This window comes from Malaclemys terrapin, chromosome 2 (genome assembly GCF_027887155.1).
Source record: "Malaclemys terrapin pileata isolate rMalTer1 chromosome 2, rMalTer1.hap1, whole genome shotgun sequence".
NCBI classification, from domain to species: Eukaryota; Metazoa; Chordata; order Testudines; family Emydidae; genus Malaclemys; species Malaclemys terrapin.
Genome location: NC_071506.1, coordinates 230,070,026 through 230,091,295, shown reverse-complemented (window position 1 = coordinate 230,091,295; position 21,270 = coordinate 230,070,026). Strand labels below are relative to the sequence as shown.

At 40.1% G+C, this 21,270-nt stretch overlaps 1 protein-coding gene across 1 annotated transcript in view; it reads left to right on the top strand.

Annotated features, from left to right (window-relative positions):
• HDAC9 (histone deacetylase 9) overlaps nucleotides 1-1,790 on the top strand; it is a 641,420-nt gene extending 639,630 nt beyond the window's left edge. The window contains exon 27 of the mRNA XM_054020255.1: nucleotides 321-1,790. Coding sequence (XP_053876230.1) covers nucleotides 321-360 — 40 coding nt within the window. The 3' untranslated portion in view covers nucleotides 361-1,790. The remainder of the gene's footprint in view (nucleotides 1-320) is intronic.
• Nucleotides 1,791-21,270: the final 19,480 nt, after the last annotated feature.

Below are 21,270 nucleotides of genomic sequence, written 5' to 3'. Positions count from 1 at the left end.
AAAGTATCACAGCTCATTTTTTCATTAAATTATTTGACTTTGCTGACACAATGCATGTACATTTCTGAACCTAAAGTTATAAAATATTCTGACATATTTTAATATAAACAGGAACATTTGCAGTGATTGCTTAGATCTAAAATGTTTTTCCACTTGACATTTGTTTATACTTCCTAAGAAAGAAACTCTATTTATGGATAACTGAATAACACAAATAAACATCAGAGAGAGCTGAAAAATCAGCTTTGATTATGCATGAAAATCTACAATGTCATTGTGTACTCTTGCGCTGTATTCTGATTGCCTGTTTATTTTTACAGAGCTGCTGGCGAGCCCATGGAAGAAGAGCCAGCCTTGTGAAGTGCCAAGTCCTCCCTGATATTTCCTGTGTGTGACATCATTGTGTATCCCCCCAAAGCACCCTCAGACATGTCTTGTCTGCTGCTTGGGTGGCACAGATCAGATGGAACATAAACACTGGGCACAAAACTCTGAACAGCAGCTTCACTTGTTCTTTGGATGGACTTGAAAGGGCCCTAAAGATTCCTTAAATGTAACCACTACAATTCTAAAGTTACAATAAATCAGGCTTGAGAGAAAGAGCCTAGTGCATGCTTTTAATATGCTGTGAGACCCACTCACTGACATAAATTGTGAAATAGAAATATTAAAATATTCTACATGATAGATTATTGATAGTTACAAGAATTGCAACATCCAGCAAAATTCTGGGGAAAATCCACGAATCACTCTTTCTGACATTCTGAAACACTTTTTACTGGGTAATTGTTTTCACACTGTGTTAAATTGTTAATAGAATTTGTTTTCTGTGCTCAGTGTAATGAAATAATGGATAGCTCATAAACTGTCTTATTTAAGGCAATGTACTGAAATCTTGTTTGGATAAATTAAAGACGTAAATTAGGATGAGGGAATTTTAGCTAAAAAGAAAGCACTGCTTACTGTACTTTAAGTCCCCCAAAGTACTGTGCTTAGTGGTGCTTTATTTTATTTTCTCTCTTTCTAGAATTATATCCCTGTTTAATGTATAATTTTATATCAATAACACCATAATCAAGGTTCTCTACAATGAGTGATCTTCTGCCTTTTTAAAAATGCTGCACTCTGCATAGTTGACAGTAGCTTTCAGCATATGTGCATTAGAGACTCAAATAGTCTCTGAAAAATGGATGACTTTTCAAAAGTTGTTTCAGTTTATTTTGCATCCTGACTTTCAGAAGAAAAAGTATCTGTGTGCAGCTCATTGGAAGCTCAGGTGTTTCTGCAGTGATAATTTGTTGAGAGGTTTTTTTTACATCACCATCTGAATGCAAACAGATTATTTTCATTACTGCAGACCCACAGAAGTTAGTGTTGCTTAAAAAGTTTCAAAGGGTTTAGTCTATATTTTAGATCCTTTAAAGCAAAATGTCCTTGAAAAGTGACTTTAACTCCTTAAATTAATGTTTGAGAGCGTAACATAGAATTGTGCCTTTAGCTGATAATGAACACTTAAACTATTACACGTGTTGCCTTACTGTCAGAGAAGGTAAAAGGGAACAGGGCATTTATGTAGAATACTTTAAATGAACACAAATTGTGATACAGCAAGTTCAGTTTTGTTTACAACTTGCCCCCCACCACCAGTCAACCCTGGGAGCTGTTTTACTTACCTTGAAGAATTCTACTTGCAGTATTTGAAAGCTGGCTTTGCTTTTGAAAGTAAGTGATGTTCATTTTTTATATATTTTCCAAACTCAAAGGATATATTAAAGCCATAAGTGAAGACTGTCATGCTTTTTATTCAGAAATCTGAAAGAAACCTTAATTAAAACAAGATTTTGGGGAATGCCATGATATGAAAGATATGGAACAATATGGTTTCAGTTATAGGGGACTCAAACCTGTAAATCAAAGATGAAAGATTTCACTCAAATAGAATTATATAATTCTCTTTTGTTATGCAGTCAGACTATATTTTTCAAGCATTTGGGTTTGTTTACAATTAGCATTTTAATTTTAAAGACTTATTACTTATACAAAAACTCTCTTGGAAATCTTGGAAATTTGAGGCACTCTTTAAAATAGGAAATCTGAAAGGAATGTAATTTCCAATAACGAAGTAGACTTCTATTTTGAAAGAGTTATGTTAAAATGGATATATACCATTCATTAATTTTAAAAATAAAATAAAATTCTACCCACACTTTTATGAGCTAATTCCTGCTTGTTTTACTAATGCAAATAGTCCCAACAGGCTAAATTCATTCGGGTGTAATTCTCTCCCATGGAATTACACCAAAGCTGAATATACTCCATTGACTTGAATGGGACTATTCGGATAAATAAAGCAATCAGGATTTGGTCCTGTATTATCAAAGGAGCTTGTCACAACAATCTTACCTGTCAGTTATTGCAATTTTCTAGTAATCATCAAAGAAATTGTGCTTCAAGGAAACCAAGAACCATGGCTGATGGATTGGGTATTTTAAAAAGTTTGTCCTGGTTTAAAATAATGTGTAATATTTTAATTGGATAGATAATTGAGAAGATTTAAAAATAACCTAAAAAGCTATTTGCATTTTCTAGCATATATGCAAATAAGAATTACTGATCTACAGTAATGTAACTCTGTATTTATGGGGGGGAATGTGCAGGCATCAGCTAAGTCAGTCTTGGTAATTGGAATCATTTTACAAATTCCAAGACCATTTGGATTAAAAACACATTATTAAATCAATCACACATTCATGCTTTCCTATAGACAGATATTCATATATAAGTGTACACTGTTGGTTCCAGTTAGAATCATTTGGATAAGCAAATGTGCAGATAAACTACACATAGGATTAATTACAGATGATCGTGTGCCTGCTCTTGTTCCCACTGAAGTCAATAACAAAACACTCATTGATTTAAATGGAAGGAAGATCAGGCCTTGTATTTGCAAGTTCAGAGCACCATTGCTTTTTGATTATACCATTACAAGACACACCATAGCCCTGTGGGACATGACTGAAGCTTATGGAGAATATCAACACTCTCTTTAAAACAAACCAGTGCCTTCTGAGAGGGCAGTTTCACTTGCTGCTGTTTTATTCTCACCTTGTTTTTTTTAATTTTTGTAATCAACAATAGCTCCCTATAGGAGGCTGTTAGACCACATTTAGTCTACCGCAAAAGTTAATGTAAAAGTAATGTTATATGTCAGACCTCTCCTATTTAAGCACAGATTTTAGCCATATCTCTTGGTCAATAATCACACCACCCACTTAAAAATGCTTGTTTCCAAAAGTGTTCACTAATTTTAGGTATCTCCATTTTTCAGTCTCCAAGTTTAGATACATAAGAACTAATTTACAGAGGAATGGCAGACTTGTAGCCATTGACTTAAACTTGAGTTGGACACGACTGGCACTTCTGAAAATTAGGCCTCCAGTGTCTAAAGTTGGCCACCAAAAAAACCAAGGCTCACAAAATTAGATTACTTCTGAAAATGTGGGCCTAAATAGTCATACAATGGGACATTCCTATGGGAGCCACGATGTCATGGAGAAGGTGGAGTCAAAGGAGGTATACAGAGGCCCTGGACCTCCATGTGATTCTCCTACCCACTATGGAAGTCAGAACTGCACAAGGTTTGGGGACTCCCCCACCATTTCTATGTGTGTAAACCCCTGGCTCAGGTGAGAGACCTTGCAGGAAATTCAGAATAGAAACTCATAGTGATTCTAAGCCCCTGTATCTGATAAACCAGATGGGAATAGCATGTAGCACAATATGAAGGCCAACTTGTTTTTCTCCACTATAATACTTTTACCGGACTGGGGTGGAAATAACCATGAATATTCAACTGCTAATAACTCAGTGTATCCTGTGGTTCATTTTCTGACTTTTCTTGTGGGAATCATATGTGTACTAATTTGCTTTAGTACAAGCTGCAGCAATTATGGGCCTGATTCTGTGGTTCTTACTTCCCACAAAAGTAATCCAAGTCCACAGAAGTCTGGCCAATGTGAGGACTGCAGGATTGGTCCTTTGCTTGCATACCTACTTAATTTTACTTACCATGAAAGTGAGGAAACTAGTTTGAGGAAATCAAACCTGAAAAATCCACTAACCTTTCTTATATAAAACTAATAAAATAACTAGAGAATAAAAATAGCTCTTATATAAGCAAAGATTACTCTGTCTTTTATATTAAAAAAAAAAAAACCAAAGCACAGTTTCGGATACGGTGGCAAAATTATTCTCTGTCTGGAATGTCTTGGTTTTTTTTTTTCCTGCAGATATCTTGTCTGAGTACAAACTCCCTTAAAAGCTGGGAAGCATAATTGGAGATGAAATATTAGAAAGGTTGTGCTGCAGCCAACTCCAGAGGTACTGTAGAGACCAAGAATTGGAGACAGACTAGTTTGTGTAGACATACAGCTAAACACTTTCAGGGCAATCTGTCTGGAACTAGGAACCCAGGGGATGATTTCCAAAGGCACAAATGGCAATTAGGCACCTAACTCCCATTAACTTGTAGTGCAAAGTGCCTAACTGCCATCTACACCTCTGAAAATTCCTCTCCCCTTCCAAAAAAAAAAGAATAGCGACAATTAGGTGCACTGCCCTTAAAATGTGCTCCATGTAGTCATCCCTCTCATCCAAAACCAAAACCAAAATGCACAAGCCTCGAGGAGAGATGGCGTCTAACATGAGAGCTATAGAGAAATAGAAGGTTCTGCTCCAGTGGTCCTTGCAAAGACCTAAATAACAGTGCACAGTTGTTTTATTTTAAAAGGTCACCCATAAGGCCTGGTGAACCACTGTAAAGTGTGGGGGGGGGAGGGGGGGGAAGGGTTCTTTTCTTTTCTTTTTTTTTTTCTTCTTTTTTTTTTTCCAGACTCCATATGGAAGTAAAAGAGAATAAATATGTTGATAGGGGGAACCTGCTGGGAAAGAATTTCTCTTAACTCTGCTACCTGGAATTGGAAGGGTTTGGGGATTTCATTGTTTCTTCAGCTTTTACTTTTTCACTTCACTTATTATGTGTTTCATTTTAACTATACTTTTATTTGCAGAGTACAAAATCTGTTAGTTCTGACAGAAGCCTCTGTGCTTGATGTGGGAATAAGAATAACTTATCTCCGTCACTTCTCACAGAATAAACAGTCTTCTTTATTTGCAATTAAATGCTTAGTTTTGTAACAGATCCAAACTGGAGTCAGTATTTTATTAGTTCGATTTCACTGTCTGTCTGCTGATTGTTGTGACTTTGAAACTAACATTCCTCTCTAACCTCACAAATGGCCCATTTGGGGACTAGCAATGTAATATTTTCATTTGGTCCGAAGGAGGGATTTTTGTTCCATGGCATCTTGCTACCAGCTCAGCAGAAGCGAAGTTTTAGGCATCAGTAACTAGCACACCACAAGAGAAAAGTTAAAAACAAAAGAACTTTCCAGCTGGTACTGCATATACTGTACATACTCTCCAGTCCCTCCTCATAGAGCTGGATTCTGCAGCTCAGCATTTTATGACCATTTATAAAGTATTCTGCATACAAGGCTGCTCAGTTTTAATAGCTGAATGTGACTAATTAAACTGTAACACTCTGGGTCCAGTCATGTAATATTTGGAGTGTGCATAAGGTCCGGAGAAATATGAACCATAAACCTTAGGAGCTCTGTCACTATATTATGTGAGAGGTGATTCTTCTCTGCTAAATCTCCAAATGCTTTTCTGGAATTTTAAGGTACTCCTCATGGTATTTCTGGATATTTGCTGCCTTTAGGCACATCTGCAAAGGCAAAGTAGCATGGAGCCTGATCCAAAGTCCACTGAAGACAATGGAACATCTCCCATTGACTTCAATGTGCTTTGGATGAGGTCCATTAAGCAGCACTGGATCCAGACCTAAACTCTGGATCCAAACACGCCTGAACTTTGGAAAAGTTCAGAACCAGATTCAGATCTGAACTGAACAGGTCAGGCCCATTTCTATATGAAGTACCATTTCTACCTTAACAGAGGTCTGGCCCAAAACACACTGACATCAATGAGAAGTTTTCAATTGACTTCAGTGGGCTTTGAATCAGCCCTATAACAAGTATGCTATTTTGACTGAGGAACCTCTCCATACCCCTCACCCTTGCTACTTTATTTATTGCCTGTTAGGTTTATCATTTTAAAATAAGGATGCAGTAGAACAGCAAAAAGCAACACCTAGTACATTTGTTGTTTAATCTTTCAGAACAAGCTTGTTGCTGTTCATGTCAACAATGCTGCTTTTTTCTCTGGTCTAAAGATGCACAGTTGAAATGTCAATTTTTAGTTGAAATTGTTGTTTGATCTCTGTTTCTATAATAAAAGCAATACGTTGGGCTCTCTGTGCATTAAAAGTTTCATCTGTCATTTGTTTTTCCAGCTTCATTAAAGTAGGAGCTGCTGAGAAAAATTTAAGTTGCCAAACCTGTTTGGAAAGCAGTGGGATTGTCCCAAATGTGCAAAACTCTTCTAGAATAAAAGGTTAATATTAGTATTGCTATACAACTAAGAGGAGCCAGTGGATCATTATTAGTCCTGATACGTTTTTGTATCTGAAAGCATCCATTGGTGACTTTGAGTAGTGTTGTGCTCCAAAAATTTGTTGGTTGTACATATATAGGCGTTGGACTGGTGTAAGTAGACTTCAATCAAATTGTAAAAATTCCTTTTGTCTTGCGTTTTGTATAATTATTTGACTATTAATCTTGTTCTAGTGTGAATAAAGGCTATTTGAAATAAGATTGTTTCATTCTCTGCTCTGGTTTTTGGGTTTTTTTTTTTCTGTTATTAAAAATCTGGATTAAATAGACGTTCAGCATCTGAACTTGCCACCCTGGTTGAATCAGAGGAATTTGACTAATAAAACATAAAGGGTTGAGTGTGATGAAGCTGGAGTGCATAAAAAACTGAACCGCAAAAGTTAATGTAAAAGTAATGTTATATGTCAGACTAAAACCCACATAAGGCAAAAGAGACTCAGAGTTAAGGCTGAAACACCAAGCTCATATTCTGTACTTAATTTGGCTCATTGTTCTGAGGCACTGCGGAACTTGCAGTGGGCCCAATCCTCCCTCCAGGGAACTATGTACTATCACACACCCTGTTTTGAAAGCTCTTCAGAACCTATTCCTTTTGGGGAAGAAATATACAGTATACCACAGTAATAGTACAAACACTACAGTTTACTACCATATTACTATAATTTGGGGCCTTACTATTGTATGATAGCATACTAGTTTTCATTAAGAGCTAAAGACCAAGGTGGAATAAATAAAAAATGTCATATTTAACTTGGAATAAACTTTCATCATATTCACATAATTCAAAGGTTTCAGAGTAACAGCCGTGTTAGTCTGTATCCGCAAAAAGAAGAACAGGAGTACTTGTGGCACCTTAGAGACTAACAAATTTATTAGAGCATAAGCTTTCGTGGACTACAGCCCACTTCTTCGGATGCATATAGAATGGAACATATATTGAGGAGATATATATACACACATACAGAGAGCATAAACAGGTGGGAGTTGTCTTACCAACTCTGAGAGGCCATTTAATTCACATCAGCCATACCATCAGGGGCTCGTTCACCTGCACATCTACCAATGTGATATATGCCATCATGTGCCAGCAATGCCCCTCTGCCATGTACATTGGCCAAACCGGACAGTCTCTACGCAAAAGAATTAATGGACACAAATCTGACATCAGGAATCAAAATACTCAAAAACCAGTGGGAGAACACTTTAACCTGTCTGGTCATTCAGTGACAGACCTGCGGGTGGCTATATTACAACAGAAAAACTTCAAAAACAGACTCCAAAGAGAGACTGGTGAGCTAGAATTGATATGCAAACTAGACACAATCAACTCCGGTTTGAATAAGGACTGGGAATGGCTGAGCCATTACAAACATTGACTCTATCTCCCCTTGTAAGTACTCTCACACTTATTATCAAACTGTCTGTACTCGGCTAGCTTGATTATCACTTCAAAAGTTTTTTTTCTCTTAATTAATTGGCCTCTCAGAGTTGGTAAGACAACTCCCACCTGTTTATGCTCTCTGTATGTGTGTATATATATCTCCTCATTATATGTTCCATTCTATATGCATCCGAAGAAGTGGGCTGTAGTCCACGAAAGCTTATGCTCTAATAAATTTGTTAGTCTCTAAGGTGCCACAAGTACTCCTGTTCTTCTTTTTACATAATTCAAAGTGGCCTCTGAATTTGGGGCTATGAAATCCACTCCTATGTGTGGTATTTTGTGCTCCCAGAATTGGAAAATCTGGCATACAAATGGGTAGTTGGGTGCACAAGAATCTGATTTGCAAAGGCAAATCCCTGTTTACCTACACAAATGGAGATTTTGCAGGCACCATTTCAGAGGCCATTTTAAAAAAAAAAGCCTTATTTCAGTTTAAATTAGCTCTCCAGAATTCAATGTCTTTTTACTTCTTAATCATCCTGATGAGGGGGTTGGGAGAAAATCTGCCCTGTACAACATATTGTGATTATATAACATTTATATTTGTAGCCCTATAATTTACATGGAATATTAAAAAACATGTTCCATGCCCCCAAACAGCTTATCTGTCTCATCTATCTGCTTCTCTGGTTGTCTGTAGTTAGTGATATCCATATGAAAAACTGCAGAGCTATGTGATAAATTGCATTCATTAGTCTCCTTTTGCAGCCTCACCTGCACGCTGTGCATTAGACCATCTCCCCTGGGACTACTTCTAACATTCCAAAATTCTGAGAAACTTCAAACAGACACCAATTCTGTTTTAAAAGCAACCTGCCACAGAAATGCTCCTCTGTCTGAAAAAGGGAAGTGCTCTGGTGGATAGGCAGAGGTAAAGACACTCCTGAGATCCTTCTGCCACTGTGAGTGAGTTCCTCCCTACCTCCTCTTTGGTTCCTCCTAACTGGAGAGAGGTTTTCTTCTCAGCAATGGCAGCCCATTGGCTGCTTTGAAAGGGGTAGAGGAGCTGTTTGGCCCATTTGTTCTCCTCAGAGGAGATAAATAGCCCTTCAAGGTGGAGTGTTTGTCGGCATTGTGCATTCATGTTTGATACCTTACTTTTTCCTTCCCCTCCAACCAGAGTGAGGTGACACCAAATTTCTGGGTATATTATGCCAAAGTATAAACCAAGTGTGAGTATTTCTGTGAGTATTATGCCAATCATCTTTGTGTGTGTGTGGTGGGGGAGAGAGAAGGAGGGCTGAGAAGAATTTTTCCCCCTCACTAGACTCTATTTTGCCTTCTCCACAGGCAGCCTGGATGCTTGAAGTGGGAGGTATGTAGGATCCATGTGTGACGTTCTATGCTTATTGCACTTTGTCTGGGAACAATGTGGGGGTTGGCTCTGCCTGGGGGCCAGATTTTGAGTAAACCCAATTACAAGGCTAGGATGAGTTTCTCTATGTGGCAGAGCTGGCTATTGGTGCCAATGTTTTGTGCAGCTATCGCCCTATACGCCCTTAGACTGTGAGCTTTCGGAGGCAGAGACTCTCACTTCTAACATGTGTACAAACACCCATCCCGTAGTGAGCACTACCATAACTACATTAATTAGGGTGACCAGACAGCAAGTGTGAAAAATCGGGACAGGGGTGGGGGGTAATAGAAGCCTATATAAGAACAAACCCCAAATATCGGGACTGTCCCTATAAAATCGGGACATCTGGTCACCCTAACATTAATAATTATCAACTAATAATAACTACAATAACTTTTAATGAATGATGTTTTTACTTACAGAAAACATCATTTTAGGAACATTAATTTTAAGTTACTTGCGGCAGGTGTGCAATGCAGACCAGGAAGGGGGTATGTCACCCCTGCCCTGCAACCTTGGATTCCTTACAATGTCTTGCTGCAGTAGCTCCCACCTCAGCCCCTCACAATCACCCTTCCAGCATGCTGCTACACCGAGTGTCTGTGTGTAACTGCAACCTGCCAGCCACACTTGGTTTACACTTTGGCTTTTACCAGCCTGGGTTATACTGCAAGGTGACCCCCAACACACTCCAAGTCCTAGATTTCCCTCCCCAAAAATGTATGTCTTGCACTGCCCAGCCCTCTCCTGGACAGTCCAAATATATTATGTCCATTATTCCTTTAAGGGAATAACATACACCAGTTTACTATCTTAAATAGAGTTCCCAGACACTTTAACCTAAATACACTGGATTAGCTAAATCAATACACTTACTATTTTTGAGTGAGTACAAGCAAAGAGGCATACGAGTCAGAAATGGTTACAAGAAAAATAAAGATAAAATGCTTCCTAGCGCCTAACTCAGGGGTCAGCAACCTCTGGCACACGACTCGCCAGGGTAAGCACCCTGGCGGGCTGGGCCAGTTTGTTTACCTGCTGCATTGGCAGGTTCGGCCGATCGCGGCCCCCGCTGGCCGCGTTTCGCCATCCCAGGCCAATGGGGGTGGTGGGAAGCCGTGGCCAGCACATCCCGGGCCGCTTCCCATGCCCCCATTGGCCTGGAATGGCGAACCGCGGCCAGTGGGAGCCACGATCGGACAAACATGCCGACGTGGCAGGTAAACAAACTGGCCCGGCCTGCCAGGGTGCTTACCCGGGCGAGCCGCATGCCAAAGGTTGCCAACCCATGGCCTAACTATATTAGATTCAAGGCAAAGTTTCTCACCACAGGCTTCCAACAGCATTACTGACCAAACTCTTCAGGTCAGGACCCCTCCCCCAGAGTCCAACAGCTGCTTCTTTTGTCGTGTCAGGTGCAAAGAGTGAGATGGCCAGGGAGAGATGTCTTTGAGTGTTTGGCCCTCTTCTTTATAGTTTCAATCCCCCTCCTGAAAAACATTTCCAGATGAGAATTTAAGGGACTTTGGATAGGCCCATACTGAGGAGTAATAGTTCCAACCATGGGAGCAGCAGCAGGCCAATCTGTAAGAAGGGAGCAGGTGAAGAGGAGAACTTCAGAAATCATGCTGCACTCCACTTGTCTTTTGGCATGTCCAGGCACATCACTCCTTGACTGGCATTAGCGCAGTGATAGACTCTTGTCTAAAATGTAAACTTCGGAGCCTTTAAGGGACATTCTGGTGTACATATGATGCTAAGGAAGAAAACTACACCTTTGTAGGCCTAATCTGAAGCTGATGATATCTCCTTTTAGGCCTGCACTGTAGTTGGGCTGTGGATCTAAGGTGATGTCAGTCAAGTCCTGCTGAATCCTCTTAGTATAGGTAGACAGGCAGCTGGGGTATTTATTCATGATGGCATCCCTTTCCTTTGCTTAGGGGTGTCTCTTTCTATATCAGTCAGTTTGATGATGAAGATAAGGAGTAGCTGAATCATCATCCACCACACGCCTCAAACCTCCCCATTCAGGACTTGCTGCTCCTCTTTAGTGTAGCTAAACATGGCCAAAACGGATGCATAAGAGTTTTACTGAACCTCTAAATGGGCCCCCAAGTGGCAAAGGGCATCTAAGCAAGTACATAACTGTATGGGGACAACATTCCTTTTGATTCCTAGAATTAAAGGTCACAGACTCAGAGCTCCAAATGTTTGTGAAGGGTTGTTATTTAGTACAGTATTCACTATCTCACTTTGCCCCGTTCACCTAACAGTGGCACTATAGTGACAGCATGACTGAGAAGGGACAGAATGAGTCGAACAACCCACACTTACACCTACTTCTATTCAACCCCACTGACAGGAAATTGTGGTGCCAAAGGAGTTACATAGGTGTAAATGCGGGCAGAATTTGGCTTTTGGGAGGGAGTCCCAGTCCCTCTTGCAGTTCCCTCTGCCATAATCTCCCTGTGCACATGGATCACTTTTATTGCCTCATTTTCTTAGCTCATGTAGCGAAGCAGACATTATCCGATGGCAGAGCACACCAGCTCTCAACTGGTGTTCAGCACCAGTAGGAATTGCTTAGATTCATATTCCCAGTAGTTTGCTTTGTTTTCAATAGCAAAACAGCCATGATGTCACAATTACAATCGTTCTCATTGGGCAAAAGTGACTGGACTACATTGATCTATTTATATGGCCCTCGTGTCTGTATTATCCAAGGCCCAGACCCTCAAAGGTATTTAGGCACCTAACTCCAATTGATTTCAATGTGAGTTAGGTACCTAATTCGGGAGAGGATCTCGGCCCAAGTGCCTCACAATAATTAATAGATTTTTATCCTCACAATACCCATGAGGCAGGGAAGTATTAGCCTCATTTTACAGATGGGAATAGGGTGAGTTAAGGGACTTGTCCAAGGTCAGTCTGTGGCTGATCCAGGAAACTCCTGAAACCCAATCCTGAAACCTAATCTAATGTCCAATTAAGCCACTAGACCATCCTTACGCCCCAATATATTCATATGAGCCTTTAGATGTGTTTCTTTAGCCACTGAATATTCTTCTTCCTCTAATTTTAGCTCCCCGTTTTGAGCCCCCTTGGATGTGTAAAGCAAGGGTAGCCAACTGCTAACTAGAACATTGAAAGAAAAAGAAGTTTTGTTCTTGAGTAAAGAAGAATAGAAGCGAATATAGGGAAGACGTGGCATTTTTATGAATCATATCCTGTAGTTTTCTTGTTTTTTCTAACTACCACCTTTTTAGAATGACCTCAAGGAAAACCAAAAAAGAACTATTTGGGCTGTGTACAAAATGCAGGAATAACTGAATTAAATATACTGAATTAAATCATTCCTTCAGTTTATTACATAAACTGATAGGAATAGTTTGAATTTTAGTTATGAAGAACAAACACTTATCATTAAATACTGCCTTTGCTTTTAATAATGGCAACCAAACTACTTCGGGTCTCCTATGATGCTGCTGTCAGTGCACATGGGGATTTGAAAGGAAATTGGATCATCACCATCCTTTCAGGTGTACATATAATTACAGAATAGAGCCTTACTCCTCCTCTCCTGCTTTCCCACACGGTGGGTCACAGCTTGAGGGATGGAAGGGTGGGAGAAGCAGCCTCTTTATAGCCTCTCTACTTGCATCTACATAGGTGGGCAAACTCCAAGCATTCAGAAGTCATGAGTCAGAAAAAATCCCCCCAAAATCTCAAGAGTGGCTTAAGAATGTTTAAAACGATTTAGTTATTTGGCCTTCTTGTTTTTGAATGTTTCAAAGTTCACATCTTCAATCATTTCCTTGCAGCCATTACAGCTAGTAGCTTTTTTTCTTAAAAAAAAAAAAAAAGAAAGCTGAGATTCTCACTTCGTAATATGACTCGAGGAGCTTGGGCTCAAATATATGCTAAATATTGCAAGACAATAGCCTTTCAGTCTGAAAGGGCCTTTATTTTACATTGAGAGCAAGAAAATCATCAGAAGGTAAGGTCTCCATGAGAGAGCACACAATATAAGACTCACTCTGTAACAGCACCCATCTTGAACTGTTTAAAGGGGAATGCCCCTGCAGACGGGTGGGAGCAGGGGAATGGAGGCAAGGGTGCTCTTTACTCTTAAAGATGTGTACACAGACACAAGTCATAACAGCTACAAACTACATGCCCCACCACAACATAGTAGACGGTAATGCAAGGCCCTAGGGATGAGTGTTGATTCTGGAAATTAGATCAGGCCCGTAGGAGCTTAATAAAACCCTGTCTCTTTGTAGGAAGCTGATTTCTCAGAATTCCCTCTGCATGCCTGTTTCTGATTGTTTCGCCTTCCTTTGTGTTGTATATTTCTCAGGATGCCATTTCTTTAAGCCGCCCATATTATGTACAAGCTGGCTCCTCAGACCAAACCTCTCCAAAGGGAATATCTTGCTGTCTTGTGGTAAAACACTTGGATTGAGAATTGGAGAGTCCAGGAAATTCTGTAAAGTTCATCTTGCAGTATTTTCTTGGAATGATCCCCTAGTAGAGGAGTGTGGAGGAATCTATGGGAAAAGGAAGATGCTCTGCCAGGCCCAACCAGGAATGAATCATTAACCCTGTGTGTGGATAGCAGATTGGCATCGATGCAGTTCAGAGGGAAGCGTGGATTGTTGTGCAAGCAGATGGTGCTTCCTGACCAGCTGAGCAACAAGCCCAGGTACATGGGGTAAAAGGGTTTCTGAAGGCCCAGAGAAAAGGGGAAGCATAGCCAAGTTACAGGACTAAAAATAAGGCTGCAAACCATAAATATGATGACAATGTCAACTCTCCATAATATGCATATGTTTTAGGAAAAGACAATATAGGAGAGAATAATTAATAATAACAAAAAATAATTAATCGCAATGACTATGTCAATAATGTCAACGGACACCACCTACTATAAAGAACTTAGAGAAGACCCTTCACTGCAGTTCACACAGGAATTTAAACATGCCATCAAATCCAATGCCACGAAAAACTCTATAGCCTCATCCCACATGAGCCCACACCAGGGACTTTCTACATGCTTTTCAAGAACAAGGGAACCCAGGCAGCCCTGTCATAGCTGGGCCATGGCACTGAGGGAGTATTAGTATTAGTATGACTTATAGAAACCATCCTCAAACAACTCACCACACAAAGGGACAGCTTCCTGAAGACACTACCGCAACTTTACCAACTCCCCCTTCCCCTCTGAACACTACCCTTATCACCATGGCATCGCTGTCTGCCTCAAATACCTACAAGATAATGTAAAATGCTTGGAAATCCACCCTAAACACATTGCCAAACTCATCCATGTCATTCTCACCCACAACAACTTCACATGTAACAACAAACACTTTCTCCAAGCCATGGGTATTAGGATGTGCCTCAAAATACCAACCTCTTCATGGGCCACTTCAAGGAAGAATTTCTGGGGGGGGAAATGCACCAAAAAATCACCACTTTACCTGAGATATATCAATGATATTTTCATCCTCTGGAATTCCCTCACAGAGTTTCACCACAACTTCCACCACCACCACCCATCCATCAAACTCTCTAGAACACTCCCATGCCAGCATCAAAGTCCTGGACACCATGATCAGTTTCAGCAAAGGAACCCTACAAATGACTGTATACAGTAAACCCACAGATCACCACACTTTACCGCCACAGATCCAGCAACCACCCCAGCAACCATACCAAGAAATCTGTTAACTACAGCCAGGCATCGAATTATCCATCTGCTTTCTCCTGCCCACACATCTTTTGTCATACTTCAGTAAAATGAATGATGATCCCAAGTATAAAGCTGAATGAGAGACAAAGTCTTATGTGCCCTGAAAGGGCAAACATGTATAACGAACCTTGTGAAGTCAACAGATGACATCATTTAACAAGCAGATGCCCTTAAACAGTTAATTGAGGTTACGAATGAAAATAAAGGGCATGTTGACTGAAATTTGTCCTTTTAGCTGTAGCTTATTCCCATTTGATTTAGTTTATTTTTCCACCAAAACGTTTGGCTTGTTTGAGCGATTGTTTCCCACAATAAAATATGTTAACAGAATGGTAAAGATTTCCAAAAGGGCTCCCCCCCCCCAACTTACTTTGGGAACATTGTTATGTGTAAATTGCTGTATGAATGCATGCAACGGGTGTGCACTAAACCTGATACGTTTATTTTATCATTTGTAGCTCAAGAGATGTAATTATTTAAGTGGGTGTAATTTAATGTTATGGCAGCCCTCAAATTGCAGTACTAAAATGACTTAAAGCTAGGCTTTGGCTGGGGAAATGCACAAGACCTTTAAGAGTGCACCAAAAAACCCAGAAGAGAGCTCCGGAGAAGTCCAAGACATCTTTTCAGGAAGCAGTTGTATAAGTACTATTTACAAGGCCCACTTTTTCAAGTGCTTTTATGTCTATTTACCTTTTCAAGGAACTCTTTACCAGCTCATCATGCTAGGTTCATTTGCCAACAAGCTGCATATTTATAAAACACTAAATGGGAACTCGATGAAACTATGTTGGACACTGTGGCTTCTATTGGCTGTGTGAAGTGCTGCATACTGCTGCCATTCAACATCTCAGCCTCATCATTTCAGTGAGACAGCTACAGTGAAAAGTACAGTACTGTATGTGTGGTTTTGCAGGTACAGCCTTAACAAAACTTCCTTAACTAAAATTAGAAACACTTAGTTTACCATTTTCTACCAGTCTTTATGTACAGCGACATCTTGATAGCAACAGCAGCAAAAATATGTTCAAATGATTCCCGCAATTCACTGTATTCAACCTCTTAAAATATTGTACAATTTTGCAACAGTAAAAAGGAGTCTCAGGACTGCTTTCTAGCAACCAGTATTCACAGTGAAAATCATTCTGAGTGCCTAAAAGAGTAGCTTGTTAAGAATCCTTGGTTTATGAACTGGGTGTGGTATCCTGGTTTTTTTTAATGACTTAAGCACAATTTGAACTATGTAGACTGTGTCTAGTACTTTTGCTAGAATGGAAATACCAAAGTCAGCTCTTATTATTACGGGAATCTCTTCTATAGAGAGCCATCACAAACAGAAGGTTGTCATATCTGGTGCTAAAATAAATTTAGTTTCTTAACAACTACAGAGTGATGTTGGGCCAACTCCTATTCCCATTGAAGTCAGCGGGGATTTGGCTGCATTTCATCTAAGATAATTCCAAAATTGGGGAACTATAGTTTCAGTTAGGCATTATGCCTTTTGCCTCAACTTAGCACCAACTTAAAATTACTTCTTTTAATACACTAAAGTATTGTATTTCCCTTTCATTCCATCTCCTTCTGCCACACATGAAGACTAGGAGAATTGCCTGGGTTTTTGTGTGTGTTTATGAGTAACTCTTTTTTCATTGTGGATGACTTTATCAGCTGCTCCATCTCCTGATCTCTCAGGGGAAGAGGCAGCTCTGAGGCCTTACAGGGACAGAGGTAGGATGGTTTGCACCTTCCCAATCATGATGCAGTGGAGGACTGTTTTGGATGCTAGGACAGCACTAAGATAAACTCCCTAGAAACACCTAACGCATACCCCTCTCTCCCTGATTTGCCTTGGGACATCTCCTGTGCTAGGAGCTTCTCCAGAATGGGCAGGACCAACTCTGTGCCTGGTGGAGAGATCCCCTGCACCAATGGTATTCACTGGGAAGGGTCCTTACACTTGCTTTCCAGCCGCTTAGCATCAATGATAACTGATCCTAACGGACCTTACGGCAAAGATGAATCAGACCCTGTGGCTGTAAATTATACAAATGAGTAAAGTATTGATGCAGTTATCTTGTTGCACATTTTACCAACCAATACATACATTGATGAAGAAAACACCTACTTTTTATCTTTATAGATCAATCAACATAGGTTCAGACCTTCAAAGCTGTTTAAGTACCTGAATTTGTTGCCTGTCCATGTGTTTGTTTTGTGCTTGCTTGCCACGTGCCTCCTTGATTGAAGTTTGTATTGTGGACTGTTTTGGCTGCTGTGTGCTGAGCCTAGTGGCCTGCTAGGCAAGGCTGAGAGCTTCCTATTGAGGCTGTAGCCCACTATGTTTTGATCCCTAATCCCTTTAGGATCCCTTGACAAGGGAGTGGGTCTAACTCAGAGAGAATAGGCTTAAAAAGCCAGCTCCTAAGCAATCAGAGAAGTAGTTTTGCAAGGATGTTCTCCAAGTGAATGAGGAGAAACCACATGACCCTTGGGGTGACTTTGTTGTCTGTTAGATTGTTTGTTGTGTGCTGCCTTGTTTGCTGTGCAAAGGAAAAAAACAGCAACAGAAACAGGGGAGTTTTGCGAGAGAGTTCAGAGAGGAAGCGTGAGTCAGATACACCTAACAAACATACTCTAAACTTAGGCCAATAACCCCACCCCCCACCATGAAAAAAAAATTCCCAAACAACAAAAAGAACCCTGCAAGAATCAAAATAATGCAGACACAAGTCCAACAGCAGAGTGGGGGCTATCCAGTGTACTGCACTGAATGCAGCATGTATGATTACCTGCCTTGTGGGCAGGTGGTATATTTGTGCATTTGGTGCAAGCAGCTCATGGCCCACAGAGACTCTTGAGACCAGAGTGGCTGAACTTGTGGCGCTAAGAGAGACAGAGATATATAGATGAGCCTTTCCAGGACGTAGTAAAGTGGTCTCATCCCATTCTGACAGCCTTTGTGTTGTTGAGGGGGATGAAAGTCTTGGGGAAGGAGAAAATCAAGCTGGAGCAAAGAGAAACAATCCCATATTTGGGACCCTCCTTCCAGATGACATGATAGCTAATGTAACGCCAATTTTTTCAAAAAGACTCCAGAGGCAATCCTGGCCATTATAGGCCAGTAAGCGTAATTTCAATACCAGGCAAATTGGTTGAAACTATAATAAAGAACAGAATTATCAAACACATAGATAAATATGATATGTCGGGGAACAGTCAACACAGCTGTTGTAAATGGAAATTGTGTTTCACCAATGTATTAGAATTCTTTGAGGTTTCAGCAAGCATGTGGACAATAGCGATCCAATGGATATAGTGTACTTGGACTTTCAGAAAGCCTTTGATGAGGTCCCACACCAAAGTCTCTTAAACAAAGGAAGCAGTCATGGGAAAATCCTTTCATGGATCAGTAACTGGGTAAAAGATAGGAAACAAAGAGTAAGAATAAATGGTCAGATTTCACAGTGGAGAGAGGTAAATAACGGATCTCCCAAGGATCTATACTGAGACCAGTGCTGCTTAATATATTCATAAATGATCTGGAAAAAGGGGTAAACAGTGAGGTGGCAAAATTTGCAAATGATACGAAACTACTCAAGATAGTTAAGTCCAAAGCGGACTGTGAAGAGTTACAAAGGGACCTCACAAAATAGGGTGACTGGACAACAAAATGGCAGCGGAAATTCAGTTTTAATAAATGTGAAGTAATGCACTGGAAAACATAATCCCAAATATATTTACAAAATTATGGGGCTAAATTAGCTGTTACCACTCAAGAAAGAGATCTTGGCATCATTGTGAATAGTTCTTGGAAAACATCTGCTCAATGTGCAGTGGCTGCTTAAAAAGCCAACAGAGTGTTGGGAGTCACTAGGACAGGGATAGATAAGAAGACAGAAAATATCATAATGCCACTATATAACCCCATGATACACCCACACGTTGAATAGTTCATGCAGTTCTGGTCACCTCATCTCAAAAAAGATATATTAGAATTGGAAAAAGTATAGAAAGGGGCCACAAAAATGATTATGGGTATAGAACAACTTCCACATGAAGAGAGATTAAAAAGACTGGGGATTATCATTTTAGAAAAGAGAGTGCTAAGGGTGGATAGGATGGAGGTCGATAAAATCATGAATGGTGTAGAGAAAGTGAATAGGGGAGTGTTATTTACCTTTTCCCGTAACACAAGAATCAGGTGTCACCCAATGAAATTAATAGGCATCAGGTTTAAAAGAAACATAAGGAAATACTTCTTCACACACCACACACTCAAACTGTGGAACTTCTGGCCAGGAGATGTTGTGGCAGCCAAAAGCATAGCTGGGTTCAAAAAAACAATTAGCTCAGTTCCTGGAGGACATCAATGGCTATTAGCCAACATGGTCAGGGATACAACACTATGCTCTGGATCTCTCTAAATCTCCAACTGCCAGAAGCTGGACTGGGTAATGGGCTGGATCACTTGATAATTGCCCTATTCTGTTCATTCTCTCTGAAGCATTTGGCACCAGCCACTGTCGGAAAACAGGATACTGGGCTAGATGGGCCATTGGTCTGACCCACGTGACCATTCTTATGTGCTTACTTAAGTTACTTTGACATCGATGGGGGTGAGGCGTCTAAATATCTTTGAGGATCTGGGCAGTAGTGAGACAGTCTTCAGACAACCCATAGCAATTTACAGCTTGCTCTGTATTTGAACAAGGAAATGGATCTTGATCCTGAACTTCACCCATTCACGTCACTACGGGTGAAAAGGCAGATAAGCCAACACAGGGAACAGGAAGCAGGCAGCTGCACAAACAATTTTCAAAATGGTTGCCACAGACACCAGGAACAGTTAAGTCAAAACAAGTGAGGAGAGAAGAGAGTGTTTAAGAGTATTGCTATTACCTGTAACACTAGCACACTTCTGTCACCAACATTATTCTTACTATGTATTTATTCATTTCTTGAATGCAGTCAGTGTGACTGACAGAAACTTCCTTGCTCATGCAAACAACCTCAGAGACTTCAACAGGGCTACGTGCCAGAGTGAGAGCTTTCAGAATTACTGTTAGAGAGACAGTACACTGAAGTTAATGAGAGTCTTATTCCAATTACTTCAATGGGCTCTGGATCGGGACCCAAATGATCAGAGGGTCTCCCAATGCTGCAGATATCTATCTTTTCCATGGTTATTGAAAGACTTAACAACTACTGAATGCAGCTGTCGATTAAATTTAACATGTTATATATTTTCCTGAGTAATTTCCTAAGGTTCCTAATATGATGTCTATTTGTAGCTACCAGTAGGTGAGTTCTTTGTGCATATAAGAGGAGAAAGTGTATTCTCTTAATATGTACAATGTAAGTTTCTATGGGGATGTAACAATATGAACTGTGGTACTGTTTGTATTTCTATATATGTTGTTGTCCATTGCCCTATTTCTGTCATGGTATCACTTGCATTATACACTCTGTCTCACCATCATCATTTTTGCCTCAGTTTGCTGTCTGCTTTCTTCATCATGTCTAATTAGAGTGTGCCCTCTATAATAGGATATTCCCAGATGTGCCAGATTTGTGTTTTTATTGTTTATATCTCCATGCATTATTTTGCCTCAAGACGTACTGTGGTTGGCTGCAGTAATGTATTGCAGTAAATCTGAAGAGCAGACGTTAGACTCGACCCATTTTCCATTTGTACAAATGTTGCTTCACAAAGGAATTAACATGAACCTGTTTTTAAAAGTGTAAACTGAAGGTGAGGATGTTAAGTGTGTTATGAGGTGAGTAGAGAGTGTGGGGATATTGAATAAAAATCCAGATGGATGTTCTGTAGAAACTGTTGTACCTTAAAAAAATTACAGTTTTTAATCCTTTCTGATTATGAAGCCAGCCTGAAGTGTTTGGAAGGGAAACTGTGTTTGCTAAATTAGTTTCAAAGTGCTGTTCTACTTTGAAAAGTATGTATTCCTATCAGCCCTGGAGAAACACCACATCTGTGGGAGACAGAACTACTTTCTACACTGCTTCAAGCATCATAGACAAAATTGTTATCTTAGGGCCAGATTGTGAATGCCTTATTCCCACTGGTCAGCAGTCCACAAGCAATCTTATTGAAGTCAGTGGGACAACTCATGGGAGTAAC